General features: G+C 40.0%; 1 protein-coding gene across 3 annotated transcripts in view; it reads left to right on the top strand.

The window, feature by feature from the left end:
* Positions 1-15,753: 15,753 nt before the first annotated feature.
* The window catches only part of smarca2 (SWI/SNF related BAF chromatin remodeling complex subunit ATPase 2), a 43,805-nt gene continuing 40,340 nt past the window's right edge, over positions 15,754-19,218 (top strand). For 2 of the 3 annotated variants that reach the window (XM_079161103.1, XM_079161101.1), the window contains exons 1-4: positions 15,754-15,857; positions 17,444-17,701; positions 18,273-18,402; positions 18,854-19,216. In XM_079161103.1, the coding sequence (XP_079017229.1) occupies positions 17,474-17,701; positions 18,273-18,402; positions 18,854-19,216 (721 nt within the window). In that variant the 5' untranslated portion in view covers positions 15,754-15,857; positions 17,444-17,473. The remainder of the gene's footprint in view (positions 15,858-17,443; positions 17,702-18,272; positions 18,403-18,853; positions 19,217-19,218) is intronic. The other variant, XM_079161102.1, reaches the window with a different exon arrangement.

Genomic DNA, 19,218 nt, shown 5'->3' with positions numbered 1-19,218 from the left:
TTCATCATAGCTGAAGGTATCTGCATCATGCATTAGAGTCAATAAAGCTTGGTGAAACTGGAGCTGATTTCTTGCTAAATTCCGCCATTAGTCACAGGCCCATATTTCAGGATTAGCCGATCCTAAAAGGGGTAATTGTTGCACAGAAGTGTGGGGGGGGGGGGGGGCCTTAAGGCTCTCTGAAGCCGAGTGCACTCAACTTTTTAAGAGTGTTTGTTTAGGTATGATTTCTTTAAAAAGTGGTGTCATTCTTTAGGGTCGGCCAAGCTGTAAAATTCCTGAGTTTGTGGCCCTTTGAGGTCATGGATGGATTACTGAACGGGACTACCGGGCAAAAGCCCAGGGGCCCCAAGTGTAAAGGGGGCCCCCCTGGTTTTCAACTGCAGAATGCCACTCGAAGACACAAAGACACAAAAACGATCACAGAACAAACACAATTTCCTTAAAGAGACACGAAAAAGACATAAATATTACAGACGTTGACTAGATAGGAAAAAAACAGACACAAAATGACAACAAAAAGACACAAAAACTACCAAAAAAGACAGAGAATTACCACAAAGAGATAAAATGACCACAAAGAGGTACAAAATGACAACAGACACACTAAACAACCTAAAAAACACACACAAAACGAGCAAAATAAAACACAAAATGACCATAAAGACATAAAAAAAAAAAAAAAAAGCAGACAAAATGACTAAAAAAGACAAATTAAAGAGACACAAACCGTTTGAGAGCACCAGAGAGTGATAGCCTATCAGAGAAGCACCACGTGGAAAGGTGACTCTTTGAAAAGTCTAATGGTCACCTTCTAAATGCACTCAATGGTTGCTTTGCTGCATTCTTTTTTTCCCCTCCCAGCAGCGCTTAGCGCGGCGTGATCACGTTTCTGCACCGAGGTGAGGCGTGCAGAAGACAATACGCCGCCGCAGAGCCACTTAAGATCCCCGCTGATATTTGATAGAAGCCTTTAATCGTTATTTTGGGGCAAGGCGGGACAATGGCGCCTGCGGGAGCGCCGTTTTCAAATATGTGTCATGCATGTTAAATCGTTTGCAATTGAGGGGGACATTTTTTAGCAGCGGACATGAAACCCACAAGAGTAGCCGCTGAGAAATAAGCCATTATTTGCAACTCAATCCCGTTTGATTTCTGTCTGCAGTGAAAGGAAATAGTTCTCATTGAGCTCTGTGGAACAAGTAAACCATAACATTTGGTCAGTCTCTCTCGTGTGGTTTCAGGGGGGGGGGGGGGACCAAAATATCCCATTCAGAACAGGCTTCCACAGGCTTCACGGTGCACACTGAACTCCTGCTGAACTGCTTGTTAATGATTATAACCCTGATATATATGCGGGCGTATATGGTAAATGAGGGCACACTTAGGAAGCCACAGGGGCCTTGTTATGCTTTTGCTATTCTCTTACAGCTTAAGGAGGTCCACCTGTTCCCCGTTAAGTCACACCGCGTTGCTGCTAGCTCTGAATATTTTAAAACCCGACGTGAAGAAACGCAAAATCAGTGCTGTCAGCGAGTCTGCAGCGATCGTTTTGGGTTAAAAGTTTCAATGAAAAGAGATGAAGAACAATACGCTTCTCCTCCTTTACACGTCATAAGCGCTCTTTAAACACCAAATCCACCAACACCATTGAAAAAGATGTGTTTTGTATTTGCAAGTGTCGCCACATTTGTTGCTTTCTGATTGTTTTGAGATGTGATGATAAAAGACAGCAGCTCCTGAACTCGTGTTTCTGAATTGAAGTTTCAGTGCACGACGTTGTTTTTGCAGCGAGGTGAAAACCTTTCAACGCGGCTGAAAAGGAGGAAATATGAAAACTAAAAACATTGCATTTCACGCTCACTTAGAGATGTATCGAGCATCTGGTGAGCGCTTCCCTGCAGCGCAGCCTGTGTCAGCTTGTTCGGATGTTTCACGGCACAATCACAACTCTTGTTTTTAAATTGTTAAATAAAATATGTATGTGAGTTTGTCTTCTTCCAAAAGCAGCTAATAACCAACAGGAATCATCTGACACTGGTTTTATTTCTTCTGGTTTTTATTACAGGAACGAGAATCATGTTTTGAATCATTAAATTTATGTGAATGTCATTTTTGCTACATGATGCCAAAGAATGCTCCTGTGTTTACGTTGGAGGGAACACATTCCCGTTAAGATTAAACTAAACTTGACATCTGGACACAATGAGGCGACACCAGTCAGACGTTATCAGTAACGCAGCTGACACTTTATCAAAATATTTACATCAAAATATAACATTTTGCTATTTTAATCAACCTCAATATCAGAAACACATTTTTAGATTCAAGATACAATACGTCTCCCAAATAGTACTTTGAATGTCTCTCACAGAGTCACAGACTCTTCTTTAAAGCCCTGAAGTAAACTCTGTTGCTGCTTTGATGAAGACAAATCAACCTGCAGAGTCAAAGGGTTTGAAATTAAACATCCTGACACTCAATCATAACGACATTTAGAATCGATCGGCTTCATTCCTTCTTTGCTGCTGCGGTTAGCTGACTTCAGAGATAAAGTGTTTACATTGTTGATTCCCATGAAGCCGACTCTCACTTGGTGACGTTCTGGCACCAAATGTGAGAAGGTTTGGTTTTATATCAGTGGCAGCCGTTCGTCATGAGGAGTTGCTCAGTGAAAAATGATTTCATGAGTTTGGCAGCGATGCAGTCGAGCCAGATTTAGAGTCACTACCTGACCGTTTTTGGCAACCTCCTATTTACATCAAATCATATTTACTTGATCGTCTCAAAAAAAGGAAAACGTGGTCAGAGGTTCAGAGAATCGGCCCGCTCTCAACAATTAGCGTAGTTATTTTGCAATAACAACGTCTTTCTTGCTTTTTGTGTGTCATTTGCACGCCATGTCGTCTGTACTGACTGCAATGTGAACGTATCAGCGTGAATACACACGCTTACAAGTGACAAAGTATAAAATGTGAGATGGTGGTCGAGTGTGGCGCTGGATGGATCCAACAAACACAGGACTCGCAAGACAGAAACTTGTGTTTTGAGATCGGTGTCACAAAGTGTTGTTGCTGTTTTTTCAAAGGGATGTTAGTGACATTAAGGATTGTTCTGCTGTCACTATACTATTTCTGCTAAACCTAACCGAGTCTGTTTCGCTGGGACGGCCTGGTGTTAAATAACATGTGAAATGTGACACAAAATGACACGTGAACAGCCTAAAATGCTTCATGATGACACAACGAAATGTGGTGCTATTCATACTCGTTCCCACGAGATCAGGTAGAGAGAATCAGGCCGGTCTCATCCAGCGTTCGTAGCTGTACCGACAAAAAAAAGAATTTTCCGTAAGTCGTAGATATCACATGAAATAATTTCGTTTGTTATCCACGTAATCATGAACCACAGAGTCCCACACATGATGGGTGGTGGTGGAGGTGGAGGTGGATGGGTCCAACAAACAGTGACTTTTCAGCCAGGAGGCCGCTGTTTGTTCAGACAGCAGGTTTTTTTCCTCATGTAACCTACGTGCAGAAATCGACACGCGTTGTTGGACTATTGTATGAAAATGGAAGGAAAATAAGGAGTACCTTTCCATCATACGAAGCCTTGTATGACAGTACGTTGAGAGAAAACACAGAGGCACTACAATACATTAAATTCCCCCCCAAAAAAGGAAGGATACCAAATAACACAAGCTATTGTTTTATTTCAATATTTGCCTCATGAGAAGAAGTGAGCGTGAAACCTGCGATGTGAGAGTTTCCCTTCTGAACACTTCAGCCTGACGCGTCAGCACCTCGAGGATAAAGACAAATGAGTCGAAAAAAAACCAACCTGATGAGTTGACACCTTGTTTTGACACGAATGAATAAAACTGAATTTAAAGTGTTATTCCGTCACTCTGTGCTTTACTCCCAGTGTTCACACATTTCCCTGTCTCTTTTCACCGACAGGTTTCTACTGGTCACATAATTATTCCCTCCTCGCCGCTCTGCCTGTAGAAGTGAAGTCCTCTTGATGACTGCAGTGGGCCCTGCTATGCTCTGGCTCCCGGCCAGCCCTGTCTACATTTCACTGATGGACTCGCACAGCAATTTGCCTGAACAAACTTATCCCAGCTGTGCGGCGAAGAAACCTCTGGAAAACGCATCACTGTGACAATTTGAGGCATGTTTGGCTCTTCAAATGGATTTTCAGAGATGTGCCTTTCCTGTAACTTGTGTTATTTGAGTCAGAATAAAAATAGACGCCAACCGACTTATGTCAGCACACCTCTCGGAGATGGCGTTCAGCTCGTGTGAGCGTGAGCTGTTTCTCTGCAGACAGGTAACGCTGAGTTCAGCGGAAACCTGTCAGGGGGATGAATAGCGGCGTAATACAGGCTTTGAATGTATTACAAATGACACCGTCATAAATAACTTTTCCATAAGACGGAACAGACGGCTCTGCTTTTGAAGGTTTTCTGAGAGGTTGATGTCGAGGCTCTCTGGATATATAGTTATAAAGTGGTCCAAAAAAAACATGTCCGATGGAGAGGGTTTAATCCTCTGGTATTACAATGTTTTACTGTATAATTACAGTAAATTACTGGCAACAATTGTGTCACTAAGCTTGTGTACAATCTGCAGTTTCTCTATAAAACAAATACAGCAACTGTAATCATTTTAAAAAGTTACATTATTTCACTGGCAGCAGCTTCACCAGCTATCTCTACTGTATCGGAGAAATACGGTAACTTACTGTCATCAAAATGTTAAATTTGTCCGTGGTTAAGAGGTAAATTCCTGGTGAAAAGAAGCACTTGACTGTTGGGATAACAGGAGCAGGCGTCATGACTCCCAGAATGCATTGCTTTCACAGCGATATGTAGTATAAGCATAATTCAGAAGGTTGCATTTCTCTGTAAATCTACATCAAAGTGTTACAAAGTGTCGAAAGAAATCATAAACATCATACAATTCAAATTATATTCAAAACTAATTTGTCAGTTTGGGCTGCTTGTGTTTGACAAGTTGATAGAGATTAAAGCATGTTGACATACTTGTACCTTCCTTCTGTATTTCTATTTTAAGCTCATTTCTACTACATTTCACATATTGTACTTTTTACTCTATTTATTTCATATAAATTAACAAATACATATTGATGTATTATTATAGTGTAATCTTACCAGCAGTACATAAAGTAATTAAAATAAGCTTCTTTTTTACCAACTGCAACATAAAAGTGATGAACACATTAATGCATCAGTAATTGTGACCCAATAATATAACATATATTATTCTGAAATGCGACGTTCTGCATGATTAGTATTTGACTTTTGGTACTTTTGCACTTTTACATAAGAATGCAAGACTTGTGTTTGTAGTATTTTACAGTGTAGTATTGCTACTTCTACTTCACTTTTACTTCACTTACTACTTTATGTATATAGTTGTTGTAGTTTATGTAAACTAAGCAAAAACACTTCATAGATTGCAACTGACTAATTTACCAAAAATAAAGAAAAAACAAAACATGATGGAGATGAGTTTGCCTTTTTGAGGGCAAATATAGCAAATGGCACAATATTCCAAATGAATGTACTACTTCAAAGTTTACAATCTGGTTCACTCACAAGTTCTCAGACCCCGCCCCGGCTCCGCTGCCTTAGATGAAAATAAAAAGGGTGTCAACAGTAACACAGATACTAACAGAGACAGTCAAAGCTAAACGCATCAGCTCACACTTGGACAGCTTACAGAGAAGAAGAAGAAGAAGAAGAAGAAGAAGAACTCTGGATGTGAACCAATCACTGACTCCTGTGAAATGTTCTCTCTCCCTTAATGCCATAACAAAACCCCAGTCTGACAAATATGACAGCTCAATCTGTTTGTGAGCGACAACAAGTCATCACAAGATTCCTGTCCAGGGTGAAAAAGTTACACACACACACATCTGCCCCGAGAGTAAGAGAGAGAGAGCGAGAGACGAGGGGAAAATGCCTTTTGAAACTCTCTAGCCAGGAGAATGGCGGAGGGGGATTTGTATTGTGAAAGGCCTGAGAGGAGAGAGGTGGGGCACTTTGACAAGCTCCTTTGTGAGCAGAGGAATCACATATTAATTGCAGCGCAGGGCGGCTGCCTTCACTGTCAATGGGCTTTGAGTTTGCAGTGCCAGGTGAAATACCACAGGCTTGGATTCAACAACTAAATACTTATCTCTGGTATTGTTCTCGGAAAGTGAGTGCTGAGTCCGGAGTGAAAAGATGAAGGCTGATGTATCTGATCCCGTTCGTCTGTCGATACCTCGGTAATGGCTTAAGCCTCGAAACCTGTCAAATAGCACTGGGTTGACAAAACATACATCATCTTCTTGCACACTGTTAACTCCGATAAGAATGGTGTGCATTACAGCAAGTGATAACCTGTATGAATACCTAATACTAATACACAATACCATGTGAGTGTTTTTGTTCTTTTCTGTTCAATCTACGTGGAAAAAGAACACCATAAAGAAAGCACTGATACAAGTAAAAAGGTGATGCAATCAGAAATGATATAAATGTTGAATACCTCCAATAAATGCAAAAAAAAAAAAATCCATCAAATTTGCAGGTACGGAATTAGGAAAAAGCTAATTAAGGAAAAATAAAGAAATGATAAAATAACCGCTACAGAAAGAGACAAACAAACCTAAAGGTGGACAGACAGACAACAGAAACATGTTCAGTACACTGACAGACAAAGGGAGCAGAGTTTACATAAAGGCCACAGTCCATGTGAACATAAAACCACATCGTTTCTGTCAAGACGGTCAAACATCTTCACTGAGATGTCCAGGCTGATGCACTTCCTGTCTGCTTGTCCACTTTCAAACACTTTCCACTCTCTTGGTGTAGCTTTTGGCAAATATTTAAGTTTGCTTTATGAAACAAGCTCAGGCCAAGAAATGCCATTATATATATATTTCAGGGGGTAGTTTATGAAATATAAATATATATTTTACATGGTTACTGAAAAATACAGACTTAAAATTCTTAAAGGGATAGAAGTATTCAATTCTTGCCAAGAGTCAGATGAGAAGATCGATGTCACTCTCACAATAGTGTGATGAATGAATTAGCTGGAGCTAGCAGCCGCTTAGCTTAGCACAAAGACCGGAATCAGGGGTTAAACAGGTGGCTAGCCTGTTCAAAGATAACAAAATCCCCCTCCAGCAACCCCAACGATCACTGATTCATATGTTATATGTTATATCTAAGACTGAGTGCATTTGCATCCACTTGTTTTTATGCTCATTTTCATATTCCTGAGTGAAAATAGCAAAAATGTAGTAATTAGTAATATAATAAGTCATAATAAAGCATGACCTTTATGAATTCCCTTTCCAGATTTTTTGGAAGTTCAGTTAAAACTTGCATTCAATTTGCATTGAAACGTGGCTTGAGATGTCTGAGAGCAAAACAAGTCCAATTTAGGAGTCTGATGACACACCGAGATGTAGATCTGTCTGCAGGACTTCAGAACAAATCCATTTAATATTAGGATGATCTGTTTCAATAATGTAGACATTGAGGTGGAAGAACTAGTGATGAAGACGAGTCTAAAGCATTTATTTTCCTCATAGATCCTCTAGACATGTTGATCTTTGGCTTTTGACACCTCACATCCAAACCGCTGAAGGTCACATTTCGACCAAACAGAAGCAGATGCTTACTTGAATAGCAGAAGAGCCGTGACGACATTTTTAGCATGAATTCCTTCTATAATGGCATTTTTTTTTGTTGATTCAGGGATCGAATGTGACTAAATGTGTCCAATCGTTAAATCATTAAACACTACATTTTGTGAGTGGAAACAAGCAATTAGTGCCACACATGCCACACATGCCACACATACCGTAACAAATCACCCCCAAAGCTTCTTGTATCTTCATTCAAAACACACATTAATACATTTTCTCCTTTAAAATTAGATGCTCACATTTCTTTTACAAACACAGACAGACACATTGCACCCGTCTTTACGTTTTAACACCACTAACCCCACTCCTGTGGAAGTGTTGAAGATGAAGTGGTCTTAACAGCTCACAGATGCTCGCCCTGCGCTGATGGTGGGCAGGTATTCGTGGGTTGACTTCACCCCCCCCACCACCACCACCGCCACCACCACCACCACCACCCCGCCCTCTGAGCTGCAGCGATTCACTGTGACAAGTTCAAAACACATGCTGGCGTTGCACTTTCAGCTACAAGTTGAAAGGGCTGGAAACACATTTGGGGTGAAAAAAGAGCCAAACTAACCATTCGGCCCTGTTTCGTCTGTTTCATCCGATTCCAAACGGGAGGTGAGAGACGAGGCAATAGAGGTGTTTCAGAAGTAGTTACTTTGTTGCAGTTTAAGGCATTCTTCAAAAGTTTGTCTCCGCGCTTCGTTCGTCGATCAAACTGTTTTTGGGCGGAACTGTGTTGTTGATGAGGTGTTGATGAGAAATGTTGGCAGAGTTGACTCATGTCTTTGTGATTGAGGCCTCAAAAAATCAGAGCAGCCACGAGAAACTAATCCCTCCTTTAACATATAGTGTACATGGACTGTATATAAGAAGTGGACGTAGTCATTATGACGTCAGCCACTGGTTTGTGTCGTTTTGAAGCCTTGAGTTTTGGCATTTTGGTCGTCGCCATCTTGTTTTTTTGCAACCAGAGGAGACATGAGAGGGTGGAGCTAAGTACAACCGAACGCTGAATGACACATTTTTAGGCGACCAAAATGTTACAATTAGTTTTCATGAACTTTTGATGCATGTGCATCACTTTAATGTTGCAGCTGTTAAAGGTAGGGGAAATCTCAATTTCTTAATATATTAATAGTGCTGTAGCTTGCAATGCATCATTGTTAATTTGTTGATATGTTGTATGACCAGACTGAATCTGCATTATTAAATTGGAGTAAAAAGTAGAATATTTGCCTTTAGTGGAGTGAAAGTATAAAGTAGCATGAATTGGAAATACTCATGTAAAGTACACGTACCTCAAAACTGTAATTAAGTACAGTTCTTAAGTAAATGTTAATGCATTAAAGCTAATACAAATGTGACTTCAGTACTGTTCTTCAGACTTTGGGAAGGTTTTACAAATATAAAGCCGTCGCGGATGAAACATTCATAACATAAAGAGTAATAATTGACCTTGTCTGCAGTCCCAGGTCCTGTCAACAGTTTTATAAAGCCGGTCTGGGGAAAAAAGTATTTTTGGGCCACAGGGGGACAAACTGGCAACAAGACTGTATTGTGACGCCGTATCTATCGCTTTTAATACATTCACGGTTCAGCCAACGAGGCTGCTGATGGAAACTGTGCAAAAACTTTTCAAACACACCACTGTTGCTGCCGTAAAATACACCGTGAGCAGCTAATGCAGAATGACTTGCAGTCTCTGTGGAGAGCTCCCAAGTCTTATAAGCAAATGTTCGACAAACGTTAAAGTGACAGAGTGCTCGAGTCTATGACTCTTGTCCACTGGGAGCAAATTAGGAAGTAGTGTGATGTTGTTATAGAGCCTTGGAGGGAGGAGGTTCACTTCCTGTTTCCTACGGCCAGTCAGGTTTCTTTAAAAACCATGTCCATGATTGTTCCCTAACTAAACAACCAAATATTACCTTAACCATGACGACGTAGGTCCCCTAACCATAACAAAGTAACCTGTCTTTCAGCTCAACCATTCATTGTAATTTTTGTACCTAAAAAACGTATCCTCGTACAACAGTTCTTATGACATCTAACGAAAAGTTAGTTTCTTTTTGTTCCCCTTAAGTTCAAACAACATATTGTGTGGATTCAAGAATGGCTGTTATCAATAAGTGATCATTGAATCACTAAAAATTATGTTATGTTAAAACATAACATCATTCAGTTCATGTAGTTTTTGTTCATACTGAAGAATTGCCATATTATATATTAAAAAAATGACATAACAAAAATGTTTCTGCCTTATTTTCACCCAGAAACATAATGAACCAACGTATCCTCATACAATGATTAATACGTTATCTTACAAAAAAAGTTACTCGTAATGTTTCATGCGTTTTCCTACAAAGTCCAGAAACACGTGTCAATTTCCGCTGGATACATGCATACAGTCTTTTCAAGATATTCTTCCTTCTTCACAGGAAACAACTTAGTTAGGTTTAGGCGACAAAACTACTTATAGGTTTAGGAAAAAGGTTGTGGTTTGGGCTAAAATAACTACGGAAGTGCCGTTACTGAAATACGCAAGTTACGTGACAAATAAATCAACGTTGACTTCTCGTTTCACACGGGGACGAACTGATTCCGTGGTGTATCTACGAATTACAACGCATCATTTTTTTGTAGGTATAGCTACGAAAGCTGTATGAGACCAGCCTGACCTAAACCAAAACTGAGCCATAGCAAATAAGAAAACAACACACAACTCATTTAGTTTGTTTAATTTGGATGATAGCACAAAGAAAAGTTGATTCAAAACTGTTGCAGATTTTCTGTCAGAATACTGAACAGTAGGCTATATGTGCTGAGTGCTTACATATCATCTGCTGATAATCAACATCTGTGCTTATGTGTAATCTGTCAGAAGATATTTTCAGGCAGGGTTATCCCTGATCATCACGAGCTGCCGCTTTGGTCCGGCGCCGGGCCACCAGATGTCGGGCAGGTTGTAATATTAAACAGCGTGCTTTAACAATGAATGGCAGAACACCTGCAACAAAAGCAACTACAAAGAGACTTCCTCTGACAGCATTTCCTCTCCTCTCAGCCTCCTGCATGACCCCGGCACCATCTTGGAAAAAGATCTCAGCGATCGTTGCTCTGGACCAGACGCCGGTCCCCAGAGAGAGAGCTCAAAAGCAGCTCTCACAAATTGAACACCGGCAGGCAGAAATTGAGGGTGGAGTGATGGAGGATTGGGGGGGGGGGGGGGGGGGCGCGAGGGGGCACGGCGCACCTGCCCGTAAATCTTGCAGAAGTTTTCCTTTCACGAGAAGCACTTGAAGAGAGAAATAACAAATACCGGTCAGAGGGCCAGGGCATAAAGCAGGCAGGAGAGTGAGAGCAGTTAGGCAAGAACAATGTTTAGGAAATCCTTTACTGAGACGACACAACAGCCGGGGCCAAACTGGACACCTCTGGGATCCAAAAGTCAACCATGCAGATGCTAAACGTTTGTTTTTTTTCTTAACATTCAGTTTGAATGTGGATTGCTCTGGTCATGTTACCCAATAACTTTTGAGGATGAGTAACAGATCAATAACATGAAAATGTCAAGGAACAATGGAAAGAAATATGATATTATAAGCTAGTTAAAATAAGCTACTACTGTTAGTATCACTACTCCTTTAGTGATGAAAAAGCAATACTGTTATAGGCTACTATAGCCTGGGCACACCAAATGTTGCTCCATTGACAATTTACCTATTTACAGAAGACATTTTGACATGTCACAGCAGGAAAAGAAGATGTGTAGGCTAAATAATAATATTATTGATCACTGAATTGTATTTATTTTGTAACTATTTATAACACCTGTGCTTTACCTAATATGACAAACCCAAATGCAGTGAAAAAGGCCTATAGCAAGCCGTCTTAACAGTCGTGTCCTTGGAGGGAACGGATGGAGAGTCCATAATGGAGGAAGCTAGCTTATTAGCCGTGTTGCACCATCAGCTTTTATTCAACAGCTGCTCCACAAAAGATAAATTGTTTGCAGACAGTTATGAGGCGACGATTGTCCTGTTTGTGATGAAGCTAACTAGCTTGCTAACTGAGAGTTAGCAACTGACTGTAGATTTAGTAACTGGCTGTCAGTTGCTAACTGTCATTTAGAGAGTATTTTTTCTTGAGTAGCCTAACTGAATAACTAGCATTAGCCGGGCCGGCTATTCATTCAAACGCAAAGACAAAGACAAAATAAAAAGAAGCTCGGAGAGCTTTTGTAACTGGCTAGTGCTAGCCGGGCTTGCTAGGGTGCTAGCAGTTAGCTTACTGGCTGGCTAAACACATATTTCGTGAAAATGCATGATTTCATTTTGCTGTGCCACTCTCTGATATGACTAGATCTCTAGGTAAGAGAGTTAGAGCAAGTAGCTGAAGAAGAATTGGCAGAAAAAAAGAAAGTAATATGTAGAAGTTGAACTACGAAAATGGAGAGGACGAAGAGAAAGAACAAAAAAATGACAGAGGAGGAAAATACAAAAAAAGAAAGGAGAGTGCAGAAGGCAGAAAAGAGAAACAGGATGAAGAGGAACGCGTTCTGTCAGCTGCTAATGTCAATAACAATTTGTATGCAATGCTTACTGGGAAAATAAAATTCCTACACAAGTAGCGACAGATCTAATGTGCTAAACGCTAAGTTTAAACATAAGCGCATTCGCCAGTACCATAATAAATATGGCCTCTTTATTATTTCGATGCAGGCTGTCTTTCCTGTTTAAACATTCACTCCATCATCTGACTCAGAAATAAAAATAAGTGCACCACAATGTAAGCATTGGTTATTCAAATGAAACTCTCAGATGACACAGGCAGAAAGCAAACAGCTCGCTGCCAAATGTGGCTCATGTAAAACTAATTATAACACTCCTTTTGTTTGCACACACCTGTGGATCGCAATTGTGTGTTTCAATGTGTGTGTATGTGTGTAGTCTGACTGTTGTCTATATGTCAGATGCTTGACAGTAACCCATTTATTAGAAAGTCAGTAAAGTTGAATTCAATTACAGATGCAAATCAGCTTAAAGTTGGTGGTGCATGCAATGGTGACATTTATGCTTTTAGTTGTACTTTTAGATTACATGAATAAACAATAGATATTGAAATGAAGATCTCATCTGCAAGAGTGTGGTAAGTTGGTATGTAACCTATAAAGCTATCAGATTACCTTCTATTGCTAAAATAATGAATATTGTGACTAATTATTGTTTCTCTACAAGATGAGTTATTTGAAAAGTAAAATAATAACAAAGAAAGATGGGTATTTTTTATTTGTATTTCTTGGTACATTAAATTTGGACAGATTTATTATTATTATTTCATTTTGCCTTTCCAGAGACAAATGAAGAGGGGGATTTAGGATGAAGAAGGGTGAATTCAAGGAGCCATCTTTGCACCTGTAAATGAGTGATCCATTGTTTGGCCCATCCATTTAAAAAACCTGTAGGCTTTGAATAAAATGTCACGCCGGTGGTTCACCGGAGCCTTTTACGGATGGTTTCAAGGTGAATGGAAGCCACAACCACTAGTCCTTTCACTGCCAAATGACTGCGGCCGAGCTCTTTCCTGGCTCGGTGAATTTGAAGGGGGGGCGGTGGCTTTAACCGCAAAGTTAATTAGGTATAGTTTATTTGGGTAAAATTTACATTCAGGAACCCTGTGCACATCCTTTATATAGACGTATAAGAAAGGGCAGAGTTGTTGAGGAGGGGAAGTCAAGATCAAAGTTTAAATGTGAGGCTTTGTTTATTTATATGTGAGGTATTCAAATGATGGGCTGTCAGGCCGCAGTGCTTTGAATGTCTTACAAGTTCATCCAAGTGTCATCGCCTGTATAGATAGAGGCCTCATTCTTTTCTATGACGGCACAGACATCATTTTCTCGAGAACATACATATATTTTCTCTTCACTGAAGCTGAAGCCAGTACTTGTTCCACACAGCATGCAGTTTGGTGACGATAGAGCCAAAAAGATATCTATTGAGACATCTAATTGGAGATGCAGCTCTTTTCTCTTATGCTCCCAAACTGTTGAACAACCTTCCCAAAAGCATTAGAGAGGCCGCCTCTGTTGACATTTTCAAGCATCACTTAAAAACATATATTTTACCAAGTCTTTCTTTTTTAACAGTACTGTATATGCGCTCCACAGAGTCCCACATCTGTCTTTCAAATGATCTTTTCTGTATTTAAACACTTTTATGTTCATACATTTTAATTTGTAATCTTTTCATTTTGTCATTTTAAATGTAAAATATTCTCCAGTTTTTATTAAACTGTTGATTTTTTTTAATTACACTTGAAATGTAAGTGCAAAATGCATGCTTTCTGTAAAAGGAAGATTTTGTATTTTCATTTCATTTGAAATGTTTAGCACTTTGAGCTACATAGTCTGCATGACATTTGCTATAAAAATAAAGATTATCATTATTATTATTATATATTTATTTTCATGTGTGATTTTAAGAAGGTTCTCGTTATATTTATTCTAATCTATTTGGATAAGATACACTTGATGTAAATTCAGACAAATTATGAACTGTGCAATGAAGAAAAAAAAAAACAGGACAGAAAACATAATCGCTCAGTCGAGCTTAAGCAAACGAATGCCCGGTAAAAACAGCTTTATTTTTTCATAATGAAAACAAAGTTTCTGATATCAGAAGGATGCAAATGGAGCTTGACTAAAACCTGTGTGTCATTTGCATGGCTTGCCTTTAAAACTCCACTTTGCTGTCATCCGACTTACTAAGTTAGTGTACGTAAATGAGGGCCAGCAGTCCATCACTCTGGACTTTGCATGTTTGTTTAGAGCTCTGAAGTCTGTGGGAATTCATTACCTGCCAGATGTTACAGCACAGAGCTGCTGAGGCCAGTTTATTGAGGCAACTGCTGGTCACTGCTGCCATCTTGTGTTCCCTTTAAGGACGGTTCAGAGGAGCGTTTTAGAACATTTAGCCTTTACCTAGTTCACCAAGGAGCTTTTAAATTAGAAACCTGTTAGAAAAGTCCAAACACTACCACATAGTTGTTTTGAAACATATGAAAACATCCATTTATTATCTCTGTCTCTGTTATATGTAGGCGCTGGGTTATTGGCCACTGTCAGTCAGATTTATTTGATTTGATCATTTAATTTATGATTAAATGATTAAATTAATTCTATCTTTAACACTAATTAAGGTGCAGTATTCCTCCTTTTGTTAAAGAGCTGCTAAAATGTAAAAAAAAAAAGGATAATTTCCTATAATTTGAGTTAAGCTATTGCATAATGGTTCTATTTCAAAAAAGCCAGGGTGCCAAACGTACAGTAGCTATACTACAATGTGAAAATACAAGTGAAGATCATAATTTTGCTTCAGTGTGCGGAAGTATTATTAGCAATATGTACTAAATGCACCCTCGCCCCTCAGTATCATATTGGACTATTTTTGATGCTACTTTATATACAGTTGAGTTGTTTGATCTGTAAGAAATGCATCATAATTTAAAGGCGTGTTGTAGGTTTTATGTGTGAGATTGCAATCTGCAAAGTACCTGGTAACTACAGGTGTAGGAAGAACTGTAGTGGTGCAAAAAGTAACCTAAAGTAGCTAATCTCTCTTTAATTTCTCTCTTTAATTCAAAATGAATGGTATGTTGTTGTATTCCACCAATGCAAGCCAATATCTACCAAAATAAATACGATTTTAAAGAGCACTAACAGCAGATCAAAACCTATTTCCCATTTGCACTGGTGCTTATAACAGTATAAGACACAAGTTATTACATTACTATTTTATTTGCTTTATGGTTGACAAGATCTCCGAGTTTGTAGTAAACTGTGCATCGCCTTGTTTGCAGTCGGCCACTCAACCAGAAAGTTACAGTGATGGTTGCAGGGCAGAGACACGCCCAGGAAGCAAAAATTCGTTGATTGACGTGAGATCCAGCCAATCACTGTGGACTGTGGAAGGGACTTCCGGTGACATTGACAAATCAGCAATGGCGACGGAAGAAAAATCTTGACCTGTCAGCAAAACAACACCGAGGGGGGAGTGAACTTTTTGGGACAGCAGTCATATTTTGAAGGAAACAAAACAATATTTTCATCTAATTGTGTGCAGTTACAGTTCAGCCGAAAGGTAAATTGACCAACGGCGCTTCATCTGTGATAAATAACTGACATGTAGCTACTGTAGCATTCAGCTAACTGTCCAAACTTTGCGAAACGAGGACAGTTCGCTAGATGGAGATTCGGTACTCGAAGCTAGCTAGCTAGCTAGCTAGCATAGCAGGTTAGCATAGCAGGTTAGCTAACGCCTGCTAACGTTAGTTAGCTACGTTCCCTGACGCAGACGACCTTAGGCGTCCTCGTGTGCTTCTAAATTTAATATTAAAGTCGATTTTGATCTCTTCAAAATTCGCTACAGTCGTGTCAGGAGCTTACATTTTGTCGAAACATTATGATTTGTTTGCCTTGTATATCCGTGATGGCCACCAGTGTTTTTGAGGAAGCCATGATCCATTCAGAGTTAATATAAATACACAAAGCTAACGTTACTGTAACTGTACGGAAATTGTCAGAAAGCAACGATGCACGTTAACCTATTTATACCACCTGTACCGTGCTATTTATTCTGTATTTTACTGTTAACGTTAATGCTGATCATATTTATTTACACATCTGTTTTAACGCTGTAAATAATGCCTTTTTTTGCTCGAGAATGAGGTGATAGCATTGATTGTTACTCGTAATTACGTTACCGACTACCTCACTGTACGATAGCACACGTGAGTCATTGTGTTATGCTTATGATTAAACAAATATAATCTGTAGGTGAACATATTATATCTGCAGTAGCGATGGCTCTGAGGTCTGACTGCAGGAAGTCATAGACAGTAGTGTGTAGTGTAACAAAGAGACAGTGGATGGACAGATGTGCAGTGAGACAGGTGTTTGTTTACGTTACCAGGCTTGCAGTTCACATACTCAATATGGCTCTCTTTGTCTCTAAAGCACGCAGTATGTTTAATGTAATGGCTCATGCTGCTGTTGTTACTCAGGCCTTTACCTGTATGACAATGAGGCCTGGACGTGTTTTTTGTTTTGTAATCGTGTCAAGTCACACTCTGCCGAAATATTGCATTGGCTTTGATTTACATATTCTTTGGGGATTTGGGCCTTTATTGGCAGTAGAGAAGGGAGAGAAATGCATGTTATTTATCAAAGTGTTTATTAATTCAGATAATGAAGGGACTCTGCAAGGTAGACCAACAATACATATTACAAAACAGAGTAAACAGGTTATTGTTATTCATTCTGATTTATGCCTGTGCTTAAAGCAGAACTCTATCTTTTTAGATCAAAGGTGCCATTTGCTTTATATTCTTTAGAAAAGGCAAACTCATCTCCATCATCGTCAGTAGCAATCTATAACAAAATAAAATGCCTATTCTACAAGCTATAAATAATCTATTAACACCACTTAATTAAATTAATACTTTATGTTATACTTTCTTTTGTATTTTTTTTTTATCATATACAGCTACTCAATGATGATGGCTGGGTAATACATTGATGTTATCCAATGTTAAGTCTCTGAATAAACTTTATTTCATACATGAAATGCAACTCAAACAGTTTATACAACAGTTTAAGACATAATAATGTAATGGTGGTAATTGACCTTTTATTGTTTTCATGACTTTGAAATCCCCCCCTCTGAAGCTGTCTGGTATGCTCCCAGCAGTCCAGTAGATGTCCACCCCTTCAGACACATCCGGCGGAATGTCACATCCTGGCCCTTCTCCGGGGGCCGGTCTATCCCCGGGGCCCATCCTGGGCCCTAGCCCTGGGCCGGACCCCTCACCGGGCTCCGTTCACAGTATGATGGGACCCAGTCCTGGACCTGGAACACCCAACGCACCTCATGGCATGCAGGGACAGAGTGAATACTCTCAGGATGGCATGTATCCTATGCACAAGGTACAGTGTGCTGTTAAGGTTCTCTTTAAGCCTGCTCATTGTTTAAAATGTACAATCAACATGCAAATCCAGCTGCCACTTGTATTTCTTTACAGCATTTGACTGGTGTTCATTTCCAACCTTGCTCTTGCTCAAGGACAATGTTCTAGTTATATTATAACTCTGTGACGTCTTCAACAGGCTTAGTTCTTACTGTTTAGTTTTAATGATTGGTTGCACTATACTTGTCATTGTCACCTAAACAAAAGAAAGACAAAGAAAACAGAAAAGTCCAAAGTGGAAACCTACAAGCATCAGTGTGTCTCTGCTTGTGTGTTTTCTCGTCTTCTCTTGAGTGTCTCGACATGTTGCACTTTAGAAATATACATAGCCGGTTGTTAATAAACCTCTTTGGCCTTCTGATCGACTTTTGTCAAAGATGTGACCTGTAATGAATAGAAAGAAACATGTCGTTTCGCTCTTTGCAAGCGGTAGTACGAGTCATTTCAATTCAAGTTGCTTTAGAGATTACAGGCTGGGGTGAAAATGCGTCGTATACAATGACTGAATCTTAATCTTCTTCTACTTTCAGACCATGGAGGGGATGAACGAGAAGACCATGGCGGATGCGATGCACTTTGGCCACATGAAAGGTGTGGGGATGAGGTCTCTGCATAGTGGTATGGGGCCTCCTCAGAGTCCGATGGACCAGCACAGCCAAGGTATCCTATTACTTAAGCTTTCTAAGCAGGCAAAATGAAATATGATTGTTTTATTAATTGAAGTTTGTATTGAGGCAGCTTTCTTTTTCTCAGGAGCATCAGAAATCAGTACTTTAAGGCAGTGGTTTCTCTTTGACCTGTGTCCACCTTAAACAATCATATACCTCCAGATTATAACAACCAAATTGGGATTATTCCTCATACTGTTAAAAATAACAAATGCGTTAACAAGAAAAAGACTGCTAGAGATTGGAGGAAAGTATTAAAACGTTTCTCAACTCATTTTGTGTCAGAGAAAAATGAATTTGTTGTTTTTCTGTCTTGTTAATAATCTGTCAACAGCGTAGATGTATTTACCAGGTTGGGACCTACCGCTTTAAGGCCACTAATGTGAATTTTGGTTCTGTTAAAATCATTTAAAAAAAAAAATCTCTCCTCGCCTCCACTGTAGGATACATATCCCCCCATCCATCCCCCATGGGTGTCCATGAGCATGCTTCTAGTCCCATGTCAGGAGGTGGGGTGCCCACACCGCCCCACATGCCTCCCTCCCAGTCGGGCCCCATGATGCCCATGGATCCCCAGTCAGCCGGGCCCAACATGAGCCAGCAGGGGCGGGGACCTTCTGCCTTCAGTCCGGTCCAGCTGCAGCAGCTCAGAGCTCAGATCCTGGCCTACAAGATCCTTGGCCGTGGGCAACCGCTGCCTGATAACCTCCAGCTGGCTGTTCAGGGCAAGAGGAGTCTACCCACAATGCAACAGCAGCAACAGCAGCAGCAGGCACCTAGTGGTAGCCCTTACAACAGGCCTCCAGGT

This window comes from Pholis gunnellus (genome assembly GCF_910591455.1).
Source record: "Pholis gunnellus genome assembly, chromosome: 6".
Lineage (NCBI taxonomy): Eukaryota > Metazoa > Chordata > Actinopteri > Perciformes > Pholidae > Pholis > Pholis gunnellus.
Note: the sequence above shows the minus strand (reverse complement) of the source record. Positions and strands in the feature narration are given on the sequence as shown.